The sequence below is a fragment of the Rhamphochromis sp. 'chilingali' genome (genome assembly GCF_963969265.1).
Source record: "Rhamphochromis sp. 'chilingali' genome assembly, chromosome: 22".
Classification (NCBI taxonomy): domain Eukaryota; kingdom Metazoa; phylum Chordata; class Actinopteri; order Cichliformes; family Cichlidae; genus Rhamphochromis; species Rhamphochromis sp. 'chilingali'.
In genome coordinates this window covers 26,719,940-26,737,744 of record NC_137950.1, presented here as the reverse complement: position 1 = coordinate 26,737,744, position 17,805 = coordinate 26,719,940, and the positions used below count along the sequence as shown (strand labels likewise).

The 17,805-nt window shown below is 40.8% G+C and overlaps 2 protein-coding genes across 4 annotated transcripts in view; one reads left to right on the top strand and one right to left on the bottom strand.

The window, feature by feature from the left end:
- Nucleotides 1-1,952: 1,952 nt before the first annotated feature.
- tex47 (testis expressed 47) lies at nucleotides 1,953-6,654 on the top strand. 2 transcript variants are annotated; one of them, XM_080872733.1, is made up of 8 exons: nucleotides 1,953-2,141; nucleotides 3,416-3,488; nucleotides 4,554-4,657; nucleotides 4,745-4,809; nucleotides 5,537-5,612; nucleotides 5,810-5,944; nucleotides 6,032-6,179; nucleotides 6,342-6,654. In XM_080872733.1, the coding sequence occupies exons 1-8, from the start codon at nucleotides 2,034-2,036 to the stop codon at nucleotides 6,377-6,379; spliced, it is 747 nt and encodes a 248-aa protein (XP_080728859.1). In that variant the 5' UTR covers nucleotides 1,953-2,033; the 3' UTR covers nucleotides 6,380-6,654. The 2 variants fall into 2 exon arrangements, with proteins under 2 accessions (XP_080728859.1, XP_080728860.1); XM_080872734.1 differs by lacking the exon at nucleotides 1,953-2,141 and adding an exon at nucleotides 3,102-3,241.
- Nucleotides 6,655-7,547: 893 nt separating this feature from the next.
- LOC308390554 (rho GTPase-activating protein 44-like) overlaps nucleotides 7,548-17,805 on the bottom strand; it is a 99,853-nt gene continuing 89,595 nt past the window's right edge. For both annotated transcript variants that reach the window (XM_080872691.1, XM_080872692.1), the window contains 3 exons: nucleotides 17,579-17,694; nucleotides 16,233-16,616; nucleotides 7,548-14,209 (listed from right to left, as the gene is read on the bottom strand). In XM_080872691.1, coding sequence (XP_080728817.1) covers nucleotides 14,052-14,209; nucleotides 16,233-16,616; nucleotides 17,579-17,694 — 658 coding nt within the window. In that variant the 3' untranslated portion in view covers nucleotides 7,548-14,051. The remainder of the gene's footprint in view (nucleotides 14,210-16,232; nucleotides 16,617-17,578; nucleotides 17,695-17,805) is intronic.

Below are 17,805 nucleotides of genomic sequence, written 5' to 3'. Positions count from 1 at the left end.
ACTTTGTGGACTGGTGCCAGCTGAACTACCTCCAGATCAACGCCAGTAAAACCAAGGAACTGGTGGTAGACTTCCGCAGGCACAAGCATTCTCCACTGCAACCACTGAACATCCAAGGTATGGACATTGAGGCTGTGGACAGCTACAGGTACCTTGGTGTTCATCTGAACAATAGACTGGACTGGACTCATAACTCAGACGCCCTCTACAGGAAAGGGCAGAGCAGGCTGTACCTGCTGCGGAGACTCAGGTCGTTTGGGGTGGAGGGCCCACTCCTGAAGACCTTCTATGACTCTGTGGTGGCTTCTGCTATCTTTTATGGCGTGGTCTGCTGGGGCGGCAGCATCTCTGCTGGGGACAGGAAGAGACTGAACAGGGTGATCCGAAGGGCCAGCTCTGTTCTAGGATGCCCTCTGGACCCAGTGGAGGTGGTGAGTGACAGGAGAACGGCGGCTAAGCTGTCATCCCTGATGGACAACATCTCCCACCCCATGCAGCAGACTGTGACAGCACTGAGCAGCTCCTTCAGTGGGAGACTGCGGCACCCACGGTGTGGGACGGAGAGATTTCGCAGGTCTTTCCTCCCCACTGCTGTCAGACTCCATAATAAAGACTTTAACTGATCAAGCACACACATCCATACATATGCAATAATACTAAGTGCAATAATCCTTTCTGTCATCGTTGTATTTTTACTCAGTTGTATATAGTATTTGTATTTGTATTCTATTTTTATCTTATTGTATATTTATTTTATTTTATTCTACTGTATATAGTATTTTATTTTATTCTATTCTGTACAGTTGTGTACTGTATTTATTCTTATTGTATTCTAATTTTTGCCTCATAACTTTTGCACTGTCCACTTCCTGCTGTGACAAAACAAATTTCCCACGTGTGGGACTAATAAAGGTTATCTTCTCTTATCTTATCTTATCTTATCTTATCTTATCTTATCTTATCTTATCTTAAGTTATGTTGTAGGAATAACTTGGGGGCCCATGACCCTCTTACGGGACACGCCCATCTGGGACTTTACACCAGTTGCACCTAAGAACTGAAGAAGCTTCTGGGATGAGAGATGAAACGTCTTCAAGAAACTTAAAGAAGTGCAGACGCTTTTCTTTCCAAGCTCCTTAGTCTAATAGTTTACAGATTAAAATGAGAGAGAAGAAAATAACTTACAGATGCTAAATTACAACACAGTTCCTCAAAATTATTGCATGAATCAACGTTTTGATTCTGCAAGGTTTTTTTGTTTTTTTGTATTTTATTTTATTTTTTTTACAAATAAATTAGTTATTCATTGTACTAAAACATTTTGAGATAAAGAAATAACAAATAAGAGCTGTTGAATGTAAAATCCTAAAATAACAGCTTTTTAAATGTACACACATCTAAACGCTGGAAACTATGGTGGAGGGTAGCTCACAGACTCAGCTCTGCTGTCAAAAGGAAGCTTACAGGAAATAACAGCTTAATGTCTGCAGAGTCCACACGTTAGTTTGTTACACTGAGACATTTGAATGTTTTCTGGCATTTGCCTTATTTTAGTAAAACATTTTTATTTAGTTTTATCTAGCTTTAATTCACATGTTGAGCTATTTTTGTACGATTTTTAAAATATTTTGCTCACATTTTCACTTGTTTTATTAATTTTCTTTATTATTTTATTCTTTTTATTCTACCCTATGTATATTTTCATTTATGTTTATGCTTATTTAAAACATTGCATGTTAATTAATGTGAGCACTTAAACATAAGCAACATTTTAACTTTTTATTTTATTTTGTCGACATTTTTGTTTACATCCGTTTCCTTCAGTTTTTTGTTGTTGTTTCTTTCTTTTTCAAATTCAGGGTCATATTTTGGCTGCTCTAACGGGAAGCTTGGGACAAATAAAGTGTATTAATAAGCGAACAGACTCTAGTAATTAATGACTACGTATGTACTGACGTCAAACGTATGCTGTAGGAGCGTGTTGCGATGGTAACGGACAACACACCGGACAAGAGCCGCTAAACAGGGTCGAGATGACCATGTCGCAGCTGGATGTCGACGGTTTTCCAATTTCGTGGAAAGATCCACAGGATGCAGACACAGTATCCATGTTTGATGTGATTTACGGCAAAGTGAGAGAGGTTTGTGTTTTTAACGGACACGTGGGTGATGTGTGAGTGAAAATGAAGCTGAAAGACCCCAAAACATAAGCAGCAGTATATATACACGCGTTGTGTTATGAAATGTCATTTAAATGACATCACACAGATGAGTGAAGAGTTAGCTGGACAAGATTTAGGATCGAAAACGAAAACAAAGATTTAAATAAAGACATTTTACTATTTCAGGAAAAATATGATCTAATGGCAGCAACAGGTCTCAAAAAGGGAAGGGGGGGAACAAAAGACTGGACAAGTAAATGGGACTAAAAAGAAACAGCTGGAGGAACATTTTACAAGTAATTAGGTTCATCAGTAACGTTATTGGGTATAAAAAGAGCAACTCCGAGAGGCACAGGCTCTCAGAAGTAAAGGTGGGCAGAAAACTACATCTACAAATTGTGGAACAGTTATAGAATATTCTTCCTCAGTGATGGAGTCAAAATGAAAGAGTAAGTTACAAGGAAAGAGTATGAATATCTCATCATCTACAAATAATACCATCAAAGAAATCTCTGTGCATGAGGGACAAGGCTGAAAATCAACTTTAGCACCAAGGGAAATGGCAGCTTGCACATCTGGAAAAGCAGTGCTGGAATACGTATACAGGTTTTAGTGCAACATTTACACCCATTCAGAATATTGCAGTATGACAATGCATCATCAGCATCATCATAGTATAGACAGTAAGAGTGTGTGTGCAAATCACCATGTAGACACCTGCCATCCCTACATGCACTGTCCTTCTTCCTGTTGGGGTTGAAGCACCCTGATTATGAGGCTGTGGTGCTCTGCGATTGGCTGCTGTGTTAATCGCACCAGTGTGTTTTGCAGCAGGCTTTGTTTAATAGGACCTGCAGAACAATAGGTTTCTAGGATATGCGCTTTTATAAACAGTGAAGGCGGGCAGCTCGCTTAGCCCTCACTCAGTCAGTGCTTCAATCGGACGGCGAAAGAAGTCAGACGGAGATTAAAGCAAAGAGATGGAGAAAAAGGGTTTTGAGGAAAAGGAGGAGGAAGAAACTAGGACTAGTTTATTTCACCACTTAGTGACACGGAGGAAGAATCTGGGGGATGATGTGGTTTGTATTTAGCTTAATATGGAAAGGAGCTCAGGTTGTAAATATTGGCACACGGCCTTAAATTTTAAATGCGCACCTGACAATGATCCTCCTTTTGTGCCTGGATTGCATGTCAGAGCTTATTCTGTTGTCACTCTGCAGGCTTTCTAAGTCCCCCCCACCTTCTCCCCACAGAAGATCATCCTGCAGCGGCTGATAATGATTTCTCGGCTCCCCCACGACCTTGCTGATAGGACAGACCTGGGAGGTCAGCCAGCAATTACCTTAGAGCTACAGAGACTGAGGGACTAATCACCTGATGCCAACTGAACCCAGTTTTTCTTTAGGGGAATGATCCTGTTATACTGGCAGGACAAATTAATACTCCTACTTAATTTGCTGCCCTGAAATACCGAGGCTTCTTGTTGAATCTTAACAAAAGCAGTGAAAGACTGTCTCGCTTCCTGTGTTTGGTGCTTTTATAGCTTTCACACCTCCATGTGTGAGTGAGTCTGCAGGCCTTACCTGTAAAAAAGAAATAAATTCTTTGACTAAAGTTAGAATAGAAAGCCCACAGGAGCCCCCAGGAAAAGCTGTGCCTGTGTGTCGAAAACAGAAGGAAGCCTGAATACAGAGTTTTTAAAAACTGTGATACTTTAAAAAAAATAAGGTCTTAATTTTTTTAATGATTTTCCAGTAATGAAACAAATAAATTATAGCAAATAAGATTCTTTTTGAAAATTATTTTTTTTAAATTAACCTCTTAACCCTCACCAGAAGTGTGTGCTATGAAACAAGATGAATGGGTTTGTTGGATTTGTTATGTTGCGATTAAAGTCAGACTTCTGTGCCGTGAAGGTGGCTCTCTTATTTACCTGGCTAGATCACCATGGCAACTGATTCTGAACACATAATTTGGTTCAGAGCAGGTCGTGTTCAGAGTTTAAAATAATCTGAAAGCGCCATATTTTCTACTACACTTCTGGAATCGCAGCTAAGAGAACACAGATAAGAAGTTTAATTAGTCTGTCTGATGGATATTTATCTGAGAGAATATTAATCAGTAAAATCAATTTCACTTTGATTTGGCCAAAGACTCACCCCAGATCAAAGGGACTTCTTGAATCTCTGTTCAGTGGCCTAAAAACTGAAGAAATATGCCATGTTCGGTCTTATGCTTAGCTAGTAGTTGTGGCTCGTTTGTAAAAGGCTGAATATAATACACAATTCTGCAATTATTAGGTCTTGAAAAGACTTTAAAGGCATTCATTTTGCTTTTTAAAATGATGAACACTAAAACAAGAGGGTTTTGTCTTCTGTTGTTTCCACGCAGCTCATTATGAAAATCTCAACTTTCAGCTGAACAAACAGTACATATGGGATCACATAACAGGCCTGCTGCTGATTTATCCATCCTACCTGCTGCACATCATTGAAGTAAGTTCTCCTGCACAGAAACAACAAATGTATGGCTGAAGTTTGTGAAAGTGTGTGCTCAAAGTTTGCTGTGCCTCTCTCTTCCAGTCGTCCAGGGATATTCTGACTTCTGTTTTGAGAGACGTCAAAGTCATGCAACAACAGCCACACCGGTAATCTTTCTCATACTGCGGGTGACTTCTATATATATATTATACGCTGAGATACGGTGCATCCCATTTCACTCATATTTATTGCTTGTCTGCTGTCTGTTAAGAAATTCATGCCACAGAGCCCACAGAGAGGGCAAATATAATCCCGTGGTTGCCTTGCATCAGTTCAGATTCACAAAAGCTTATGATGATGTCTGAGCAGTCGACTCCTTGCAGTGTGTTTTAGCATAAAGACGCAAAGCTGTTGCATCTCTGCTGCCGTCATCTCGCTCAGAGTGTCTGACCATTCCATACTTTTGTGCTTCCTACTGTTCTAACATGTCAAAACTAAGCTTTTGGTATGAAAAACAGCATTTGAACCTTAACTATCATAAATACATGTCTGGCATCTGTAATAATTCAAGCTGCATGGCAATTAGTAAAAAAAATTTAGAAAGTTCTTGACTGAAATGATGAGGCGCTGTTGCCTCGCTCCAAAACGGCCACCACATTGACACATCTTTCCAGTCAACAGCAGTGGACCATTGTGGCATTTTTGTGTATATTTCTATGAAGCAGCTCTAGCTGGTCGGCTGTTGCCAGTGTGGCAAACCCCCACAGTGCTTTTGTTGCTTTAGACCAACAGCTGCTCGTTCTGGCTGCAGGCAAATAAATATTTAAGCTTTCACACACAACCTGCTGTTGTGTGTTGTGTGAGCCATAATAATTATTAGCACATCCTTTTTAGCACCTTGCTGGAAGTAAAGATTGTGTTTTTGGATCACAACCCTCAAAGAAGGCTGTTCCAGCAGTGGAGCTACAAGGTTAGCTGTCTTTTATCTTTGCACTTGATTGCTTGAAGTACTTTAATGCATGAGAGGATTATGAGAATACAAACGTTTTAGTACATAAATGAGACATAATAAATACCTTCAGTTGTAGCCAATCTCATGTTTTTAAAGTTCAAGACATTGGATTCTCTGATTGTCTCCTGTGTGTATGTATTGCTGTGTGACTGAAGGTGCTGGGTGCAGATCAGGTGATCAGGGATCCCGCAGTTAAGGTACTGGAGGATGAAGATGTCAGCATAGAGACCCTTGTATGCAGCGTCCTGTCAACGCTGCAAAATCTGAGCAAAAAGCTTGAAAAATCTAAGGTGTGTTTCTTTGCAGATGATCTTTTTCTGTTTTGAAAACCAAAACTTTCTCAGAGTTTTTCTATGACTTCATGATTGCAATCTAAGGCTCTTCCTGGGTCAGTGTTGGATGAGACACCGCAGCTGATCGTCCATCAGAAAATTCTGGAAAGGCTTTTGGGTCGAGAGGAACTCCTGAGCCTGCAGCAGTACCTAGATATGTACAAATCCACCTTAAACATCAGTATTGAGTTTGGTAAGTGACAGCTTCCAGTTGGTGTAAAGATTTATAAGAACATTTCCAATATGAAAATATTGGAACTTAGTAAATACGCACTGATCCTTGTGTTGGATCAGATACATATGAATGGAGATATGATACATACGTAACTCTGTCAATTTTCTGATGGTTTAACAGGACAGCTGAATCCAAGAAACCTTTTCTCCGCTGTTTAACCCCTGAACAAAATGTCAAAGGCCAACTGTTTCCTGACTGACTGTTTCCCTGTAGTGATTTTGGTTCCTACACTGAAAATATTTGCTGCACTTACTGTTCACTTATTCTAGTGATACTTGTGGTCGTCAGACATCCTCTGCCTTTCCTGTCTTTTATGATAAATAGTACGTGTCCAAAAGATCCATTCACTCTTTGCTTCCCCTTTATTGTCTGTGTACCTAGCCATGTATTGCAATCTAATAGTGTGGCATTGTTTTCCCATTCTAAAATAAAGACATATTCAAAAAATACATCACTTATGTCTTCCAACAGGTTTTTGTATTATAACAAGTCACGTGCAAATTGTCATCTGTCACAGTACAGTGGTCCACTACATCCTCAGTTAATAAATGCCAATAAATGAATAAATGCTAGCATTCTGCTACTGCTAACACATACTTGTGCTCAGTTAAAGATTTATAAGGGCACTTCCTTGAATCTGGATTAGTTAAAACAGATTAGAAGCTTTCATGTGTGTATAAGAAGCTGGTGGTTATGCAGGTTAACAAGGACAGTTAAGGCTTGATTATTTTCCTGCTGCTGTGTCTGCCTTGGTTTGAATGACATTGTGAAACTGATCATATGGGTTCGTCTGGACTTCTATGTGCCGCCCATCAGAGAATTTACTTTAAAACACAGCAGCTGCAGGTGGTGGAGTTCATGCTCGGCTGTGGTGTCTGCAGCTGTCCACGTTCCTTAAATCAAAATGACAGATGCTGTAAAGAGGCTCCTGATGCTGTGGTGTCCCGAACACTCACAGGAAGCTGTTTTACTACAGTCAAAGGGGTCTTCATGTTTTGTCTTGAGCTCTTCTAATAAAAACATGAAGAAAAAGTTTACCTACAAAGTTTTCAGTTTTTGTTCTATAGTTCAGTATCTTACAGGCTCCCTAAAACCGAACATCGGTGAGCAGAAGTGATATTAGAAGTTCTCTGAAATACCCCGTGAGGATTTAAATGTCCTTTTTCACTGTTGTACTTGCCGGAAATATTTTTTGCACTCCTGATATTCCAGAAGCCTTTCTGTCATCAGTTACACCGATTTAAATGACATTTATTTGGAACAAAAAGCACAGAACATCCGAGTAATATAAAAAAAAACATTTTTAATAGTTTCAACATTCGGATGAGGATTAATTTAATTTTTTTCTCATTTTATCTTACACTGTGTTCCACTTGGTGACTGAGAGAAAGCAAGTCCAAGAAAAGGCATTTCATCTGTACTCCAAACTTTAAAGAGTCCACAGCATCACTACAGTTTGACACAAAGAACTTTTTAAAAAAAGATTCCTTGATCGATCACGTTTTCCCTTTTTGTTTTGGCCCCCGTTACTTGGAACTTAAAGTTATGCAAAGAAAAGGATGAATGGAGATGGCTGCATGCACCACAGTGTAATCTACAGACTGCGCGGGTCCACGTGACCCTACACGTCACAGTTTTTTTCTCATTTGTAGTTGATTTTAGCAGATGTTCAGTCCTCTGAAAGTGAATTATTCTGTCTTATCCTCCATGTTGTTTCGTTGTTGGTCTGTTTGGAGTCTGATGTGCTTTTCTTGATTTGCTATAGATAAAACCGGTGGAACATATGAGGATACGTGGTGAAAGCAAACAGGAAATCATGAATGATTTAAATAAACTCTTAGCAGAACTGACGGGGGAGCTTGACTCAAAAAGGTCAAAGGGCAGCACTGAATTTTCTTCTTTTCTTGCAAAGGTCGATCTATTCACTTATAAAAAATAAATACAAGCACATTTAAATAGGACCAAAGATGAGACGCATTTCATAGGCATGGTTAAAAAGCATGCTTCCGACTTCCACACAGCACAATGTCGATATTTGATACCCCTGCACACTCTTACTCTTGAAACTATGTCACAACACACACAATCCGCCTTTATCACAACCTATGTGGTGGACATTGTCTATCAGTACATTCCACCGATGTAAAAAAAGGCCTTTGAAGTTTAGTGCTCAAAGGGCATGCTTGCAAAAGCTGCAATACTGAAAACTGTCTCTGGAATCTCTTGCCGGCTGTCTTTGCTCGACTGGGTTATTGTTAATAAAGTCGTGTTTGACGTGTTCTGTATGTACAGGCTTTGATCTGAGACCCTTTAGTACAAAAACGAAGAGCAGCACATTGTAACACAGAAACAAAGACAGGACAGACCATTCACCTCAGCACAGCCTAGCTGCAACAGCAAATTTGAAAAAGAAACTTTTTTCTAAATATTAAATTTATATTGTAAAACCATGCTGCATTGATTCAAAATCAGCATTTCTTTTATGGCAAAAAATAAGAAGTTGGTAGATTCAAAGATCATTTGAGTACCAGGAAATAATCTGAAACTGTTTTTATCAGTAATTAAATGGATTTTCCAAACATAACAGAGAAATCTGCTCAGATTTGACAACTTTTCTTGGTGCTAAGTGATAGAAAGCTTTCTTTTTCTACAGTTTTTGGAGGAAGCTTAATTTATAGTCCTGTGCTGAATCTGCCTATGCTAAAAAAAAAAATCAAGGCCCTGAAAATTTAAAATCCGGGCCACACATTTAAACAGGTTCTTAATGTTCGGCCTGGCCAGTGTTCTTTGTGGTCTGCACAGCAACAAGCGTCCCATCAAAATGACATAGACAGGCAGACATCCACAGCACCTGCAAGCTAACAAGCTAGCCAACGAGGAAAGCAAGAAAGGGCTCGGTCTCGTAGTAATAGAGCTGCTTCATTCACTGTTATGTGCATCCAGAAAGGCTCGGCTATGGTACAGGGAAACAACACGATCAAAGATCATGATCAATCTACGTCTCATGACGGCTTTATGTCCACAAAGTGAGGAGGCTATATGAGTGATACATTATTAATTAAAACTACAAATTAAAAATGTCTGGATCCTCGTGTGATTTCTCTTTCCTATCATGGTCCTTTAGTGACTCCCACGCCATAATGAGTGGCGTGGTTTTACAATCATACTTGTGCGCTGTTGTGTCTGCAGTGCTCTGCTGTGTTGGACTTGGAGCTGATAAATGCGGAACAACGGGAAAGAGAGAAAAACACCACACGATTACGGTGGTAAATCAGACCCAACGTTGCTTAATCTTACTGCTCTCATCAGCGTTGGTTCAGACTAGATCTCAGGACCAGTCACTATGAGATCACAGTGGAGCATTTAGTATCTTGACAGCCAGACATTCCTCTGAGGAGGTGGTGGAAAGCGAAAACACAGGTAAATAGAGAGCAAATAGATAAAAAGGAGCCAGAAACACCTGCCCAGCTGAATGGCAATGTGGCTCCGCAGCTACTGGATGTGTAAAAACCAACTGTTTAAAATGTCCTTGTTGGAATTACAGTCGTAATATAAAAAAAATAAACATGAATGGAGTCATTTCCCCAATATTCAATTCTATTAACTGTCAAAATGAGTTGTTTTTCAGTGTTACATCAACACTGGGTAATGAATTAGCACTGTGAGCACACTAAATGCAACTAGAGCCTATTACACGTTGGTTCACAGAGGCATTATCCTTGTAATAATAAATATACATTTTTGAGCATATTACCGCCACTGTAGGCTGCGTTGCCACAGCAGCAAGGTGGATGCCAGACTATGCCAGAGGATATAGGGTCTCTACAGGTTAATGCAGCACTATAAATTAAGCTTTAGTCAGATAAAAGAAGCATCTTGATGGTTTGGATGACCTCTGGTATTTCTTTTTTGTACCAATTTAAAATTTTCTGCTTGTAAAAAAATCTGTTCTATGCAAACTGTTGTTTAACGTCTGTTTTCTCTTAAACATATAACCTCTGTTGCATTGCTGTCTGGTTCTGCTGTCTAAAAGACAGTAATGCAGCAGTTTTCATGCAGAGTCTGTTTAAACCTTTCAAACTGTGATCGATGTGTCACTGCAATTGCAGCACCCCACAGACACTTATTTTTATTTCTAAAGAACACACAATCACATTTCCACGAATCTCAAATATACCAGGAAATGTGCTCAAAGCTGCACGAGACGTCTTGAATTTTCACGTAGCTGCAGTGATGTGTTGTTGTTTTTTTGTTGTCTAAAATCAAATCTAAAAGTTCAAGAGGTTCATTCTGAGGTCAGAAACTGCAAAACAAGCACTAGATTTGACCTTTCAGTCTGCTGTACCATGTTAGGCTTGTGCTAGTTCCAGCAACATTATAATATTATACATATAGTATGGATGTTCATCATCATTTATCCTTTTCAATACAGTATTTGTATATATCTATATATTTATATATATATATGAATTTCTCCCTTCAGTATATACAGAACAAACTGTATAGAGGCTTCGGTATTTACAAGAGTCCTGTGAGTGATATCGCGCTTTAAAGAAAGACACAGGTAGAGCAGCACAGTGACTTTGAGGCCATGTGTAGTGGATGTTTTCAGGACAAAAGGAAAGTCGTATAAATCTGGATAGGTCACAACAAAAACCCACCGCAAGGCAAATAGCAAACTACTGCTGTCGTACACAAACCTTGTTACTCCAGTTTAACTGATTTTCAAGTTTCCTCTTAAACTGAACCTGCGATTCCTGAAAAGGTTTTGATACGGCAGCAGAGCAATTCTGGTCCCACGTTTGAATACTTGAAAAAAAATTCCTCGGATTCATGTGCAGCGGAAACGACCACAGCTCCTCATACCTAGTAAAAAGTATTCAGAAATATATCTGTATAAATACTCTCATCAAAATAAACACATATACACACATATCTTTGCACTTGCCTCTGGTTCACTAAAATAGACCAAAAATATCAGCATCATCAGGCAGGGTTCCTATAAACTGTAATGTGAATGTGGCTGAAAATGACAGAAAAACTGTGCTTATTTATAAGAGACCAAGCACCTTTTTTCTGAAAGTGTCTCTAGACTGTTTTCTGGCTTTGCTACGATATGATAGGATGTTAAATGTGTCAGGGCTGTTGCTCTTTCCCAAGAATGGTTCAATATGTCAATACAAGTTTGCACTGTATGAATCCTGGAGTGTGATACAGCAGGTTCATAATCTCTAAAATCTTTGTTTTTTAGCATCTTTCCACCTGTTGTTTGCGTTCTGTGTCAGTCTTACTGGTTTCATCAGTGTTGTTTCAAACAACATCTGCTAAGCTAACAGGAAACACAAAGTTAGCAGCTGGCCGGTGCATTTAATGGAGTGTTGGGCACCTAAAGAGCCAGATATGTCTCTCTCATCAAGTGGTGGAGACCAAAAACTGAGCTAAAAAGAGAAAAAGTATAAAGAAAAGCAGATGAATTGAATGATATTGCTTGCTAAGGGTGTACGGCAATCACACATGCCTAAATATGACTGCCTAGCAACCACTGATCGCTAAGGAAAAAGTTATATTGGCCGAATCGTTGGAGGTGAGTGACGGGTGAAATTGGTCACAAAGAGGGTGTTGCACCAAGAACCTCTGATCTAAATTATTATTGCATGGCACAAGCATGCAATTGGGTTTCAGAGTGCAGTGAAGCACATGCTACTTCCTATGTGGAAAGGAAACTAAGACTGTTCACCATCAAAGTAAAAGTCGTGCCTTACAACTGCATCCAACACCTTTCAAAACATGAAACTTTTTTACTTCAACTGTTTTTAAGGCGAATGATCTCCATTTCCACTTTGCATCCCACTTTCCACAGTTTCATTACTGCTCAGCAACTGTGGCAATCTGCAAGCAACCAAAGCAATCACAAGGTGGTCTTTGGTGCATTACCGTATACCGCTTTCTGACCAATTTCACCTAGAAACTGCCAGCAATTTCTAGCAACCATTTGGCAACCAGTACAAATTTTCCCTAGTGACCGGTGGGTACCATGGGATCACTGACAGGTCTTTAGGCCTGTGCGACTGGGACCTTAATCTACAGAGTCAGGATGAGGAGGTTAACCATTTAGGAGTTCAGAGTAGATCTGCCAACTCAGGTGGTTTGATTATGATGCCTCCTAAGTGAAGTGTTGTCGGCATGTCTTACTGGGAGGCGACCTTAGCCCAAAGCCAGCAGACGCTATTCAGATTTGAGCTCTCGGCTGGCTGCAGAATTCCCCGGTTTCCCACCAGAAAACCTGGAAATTGGGAGATCTGGGCATCTCTGCCTACCATGGCCTGAACCCAGGTAGGCAGCAGAGAAATAATGGATGGGTGGATAGCAGGTCCAAAAGTGATACAATATAAATTAATTAGGTTTGCCAAATTATTTAGCATAGTGTTTGAGGACAAGCATCGAATCGCTATCGAGCTAATGCGCTGACCAACAGTTAGTGGGAACAGCACAGCAATGAGCCCAGCAAAAGTAAAGAGAGGACAACTACCTGCCAGCAAACTGCCAAGTAAACAATGCAAAATGTTTAATATTTAATAGGTTTCTGTCTAATGTCTCGTGACAAAGGAAACACACAAGAAAACCCCACAGGGCACCCCACCCACAGAGCTGGCCATTCAGAGGCTCCGCTACTGCTATGTGGATGAAGTTTATTTTATTTTTAAAAAATAAACGATGTGGTTATGCACTCCAGGCTTCACAGTTACAAACTTGTACATCCTTGAAACTGAAATGACGCCTAACTCGACAAAGAAAAATGAAAGATCTCATTCGGCTTTGCGTCCTGCCAAAAAATATTTCTGAGTAAACACAATTGAGTTTTTCATTTTTCATACTGGTGGACGTTTCATAAACTACAGCATGTATCTCATATACTTTATAGCTCCCTGACAGCATCAACTATATAGCTCTCCCATGGATACAAAATATGATCTGGGTTAGATTGTTAATCGTATCATACACTCTGAAAATGTACAGTATAAACAATAAATATCCAGTGACTGATATCCTGACTGAATGCCTTGTTATAAAGAGAAAGGAGTGATTGGGCGTTTAACCGCTTCCCAACCTGCTTAGTTAACTTCTAAACATCTAAAACATTCATTCCTGTTTTTGCTCCACGACACCGACAGTGCAACATCATATAATACAATTACCACTTCACTTAACACGTCACACACACTAGCAAAACACACACGCGCGCGCTTTCCAAAACGACACACTGGCACACTCAAAGTGAACGCTCAAGTGGGACTGAAATTCGGGGCCAGAGGCGTTTCAAGCCAAGAGGAGATGAACGGTGAGAGAAGGAAGTTAACAGGACAGATATACAGCACTGTGTTAGTTTGTTCTGAAATTCACTCATGAAAAGCAGCAGCAGCAGCAAAGAGCACTCATCCTCCCAGCAGCCTGTTTCCAGTCTCGTGTGAGTGAGGTTAAAGGCAATATTGCAAGTGAATCAAATAAGGCAGAAAGAAAAAGAAAACATTAAGTTAAATTAAAAAAAACAAACATCCAGCCAATGCAAAATGTCAAATCTTCCCCTGACAACACTGTCGCCAAAACCGTGTGTATGTGTGTTCACCAGATTTTTTTGTTTTACTGTATAGAAGTGCTTTTTTCTTTTGTACGCGCTGGCCCCTCTGGATCGAGCACAGGTGAGGCGTGATGAGGAGGTCCAGAGGTGGCCGCTGAGGCCGAAGTTAATGCAGCTGGAGAGGTGAAAGGTCAATGAATGATCGAGACGGCACAGCAGTAGCTTGACGGAGAGGGTGGGGGAACTCGGTGGCGTCATAGCACTGTGCTCTCAGACTCTTCCTCCGAGTCCTCTTTGCTGTTGGCCGACTCCAGCTGTGCCACTGAGTTCCTGAAGGGGGAGATGTGGGTCAAGTCAAAAATACTGTCCAGTTCCATGTTAATGACGGGGATGTCCAAGTTGCAGAGGGAATCTGGCAGAGCAGAGAGAACAAGCAGAGGATAAGCAGACAGATAAAAACCGTGCAAACAGAGAAAAAGATCCTTCCAGATGTGATTCATCAGCGCTGAATGATGTCACACACAGCAGACGTCCAAACCAAGGTTGGAAGCGTGAAGAAATAAATTAAAAATGCATGACAGGGATTCACAGTGTAAAAAGTGTATGTGTCTGTTGAACATCACCATTCCCTAATGGTGGGCAGGGGTGTCAAACATGAGGCCCAGGGGCCAGAATTGGCCCAGAGAAGACTCCAATCTGGCCCGTTGGATGACTTTGAAAAATGTGAGAGCTTGTGTCTGTGTGGAGCTAGCTCTGTGTAGAGGGGACAATGACACAACAAACACTAACTATCGATAAAGTTAGATCATTTTGACCAAACTAGCATTTTATGCAACACAATTAAGATTTCCTGTCACTGAAGGCTATTTGTCAAAATCAAAATCCTGCTGATGTACCACATGGACTTAATATATGCAGGCAAAACAAAATCCAAACAATATCTGTGCAGTTTACAAGCTCTTTTTATCCACTGCAAGCAAGCAGGCAACAAAGGGTCATGGCTTCTGAGGCAAGGCAAGTTCAGCGTACCCAGGATCTCTTTCTGTTATCTGGATTCACCCTAACGTCAACAATCAGGCTAAACCCCGGCATGCATCAGTCTAACTATGAGAATCTGACCAGACACTTTTATCAGTAAGACTGGAAAACAATTGCTAAAAAAACAAGGTTTAGTCTATATTAACCCACAAAAGAAAACTAAAAACTCAGACTGTAAGGCTGACAGTAAAAATTTGATGGTTTACAATCAAGAGGCTCAAGGAAACATGATGCTATTTTACAGAGAACTGATTGGTCAGTAGGTGGTGACTTCATAACTGTTAATGTCTAATTTTAAACATTTTCTGCTTCGATCCAGGTTAAGTCTACGCCATGTTACCATGGTAATATACCTAGTAAAGGCAAACAACCTACATAATACTGAAAACCCCAGGTTAGACCTGAAGTTACCTGGATAAGCTGAGCTCTCCCTTCATATATTACAGACCTTTGGTGCTTGTGCTTACCTACCTATATAGAAATTTGGCTAGTATGCCATGCAGTACATGTGTACTTATATAATATATTACCATAATATTGACAGTGAAGACATCTAGTGTACAACATGTGATGGAAAACTGGTGCAGACAGGAAGTGCGCTGACTGAGGGGCAGAGGTGGAGTCGGTGGGAAGCGTGAGGGGTGTGTGGGTGGGGTGACAGATGAAGCCAGGGAGAGGAGGGGCAGCTGGAGCAGGGCATTATGGGTGGGAATCCTAAGCGCAGGAGAGGTTGGGATCGGTGGACAGTCCGGTATGCACGCCCATGTAAGCCATGCATCAGTCTCAGCCACCATGCAAAGGCCAACAAAATGAGTAAAAGGTGGACTGAACACAGCGCCTGTATGGTCATATGAGTGAGGCTGCCGTAGAGCAGCGGATAATCTTAAACCTGCATCTACTGGCAGCTTCACTGTGTTGTGAGCATGTCAGCGGGCGGCTCCATGTTTGGGGTTTGAGGGTACCGAAGAGGAGGGGAAGGGAGGCTTTAGCACAGAAACTCCTGCTTACCCTAAAAGTCCCTCTCACACACAGAATCACACTGAACCTCTCGCCTCATACCGCTGCAGGTGAGACGATAAGAGGGGAAGAAATTACATGAAAATCATGATTAGAACCTGCAGGTGATGGAGAGGCAAACAAATGCATAATACACGACTCCTCTCCTGATGGAGAAGGACACCAAAGGATAGTCTGCTGTTATCCTACATCTATCATTATTGCCAATAAATGTCATGAATAGACCAAAAACAGTGCATATACATCCAAGTACATGAACTTAAATAATAAGAATTCATAATATTTGTCAAACTATGGCATATTATTTATCAAATCTACATATAGCAAAAAGAATTACGAACACAAAGTGCTTTAAAAAAAACGGTCAAGTTTAGCATTACCAGTGGACATGCTTTCCCCAGGAGAAAGGCCGTCCAGGAGCCCAGATGAGTGCTCCAGAGGCTGGGGACTAGTGCCAGGTGTGGATGGAGGCTGAGGAGGAGGCAGGCTGGGTCTCTGCCGGGGCGGCTTGGGGGTCGGTCTGGCCTTGGTGAGAGTCCCAGCCAACGAGGGCGGAGAGGACAGAGACGGGGTGGTGACCATCTGCAACTGACCCGGGGAGCTGATGGTGGCATATCCCTGCGGGTAGCTGAAGCCATATGGGGAGGGGGTGCTGGGAGGAGTGGGAGACAGGCTGACTGGAGACGGTTGACCTGTGGACTGGTCGGACATGGCTCCCGTTGGGCAGTAAGGGCCTTTAGGCGGGATCGGAGCCAGCTTCTTTGCTGTAGAGAGACCACCAAGAAAGAACACAAGATGATCGGGGTCTGCAATATTTCCAAAATAAAAGGCATTTAGGAGTCTGCTAGCATGTCTGTTTGTCAAATTAAAAGTGTTCAATTTTTATAGAAATCTGCGGTGATGCTTTAAAGTACCAGATTTTCAACATAAAAGAAAAAAAAACAACTTTGACATGCCCATTTTTCCAAAGTAAAAGAAATTTGCTTTAATTTGCCAGATCTTCAATATAAAAGCTGACAGTTATAAAAAAAAAGTTACCATGATAACAAATGTCTCTATATTTCTGAAATAAAAGCAACCAGTTTGCTTTAAGAATAAACAAATGTTTTGACATGCTATTTCAAAGTAAAAATCACTTTTTAGTCATCAAAGTTTAAGTGTAAAAGAGATGCTTGTCTCGTCTTCAGTCTAATAAACTCTGAAGTTCCCCAGACAAATTTACCCATCAAATTGCTCATTAATTATAATATCTGCCTTAATTAAACCCTTCAATCATACAGCATCAAGTCAAGTTTATTTCTTCAAACTAAACATCGCCCTCTTATCCTTCGAGTCTGAGGATATTTTAGCAGATAAAACTCTACTGCAGCCGTCAGTCAGTTATTATGTGGTTTTCCAAGGACCTTTTCCCCTCTTTTGTGCAGCAACCAGAGTGGAAACAATGAATGAAAACACACTTTTGCAGATTTACATCCTCTCCACACGAGAGGTTCCACTGTAACTTAAAATGACCTCATTCACAGCACTGACTAATAGATTAGACAGATTCTATTAGAGCCTGAGAGACAGCTAAATGAACACAGCGTGCTGCATCTTTTTTTGCTGTCACAGTACTGGGCAAGGTGCAGAGTTTTTAAATCCCCAAAAGTAATTACTTTTACTATTTTTACCATGTTTTTGAGACAAGCTGAGATCCCTGTCATACACGCCCAGTTAGTTGTATTACCTCTCCTCAAGGTGTGCGGACTGTGGTCAGAGAGCTGCGACTGTCCACTAGAGGTCACTGCTCCCTGGAGCCCCTTCTGTCCAATCACTGGAGACAGCTCCTTGTTCTTCAGAGTACTGAGGAGAGAGTGAAGGACAAAACACACAAACACACACATTACGATATACTTTCTTCTGTAATTTACTAACCCTGCCTCCATAAATCTCTTTGTTTTATAAAAAAAAAAG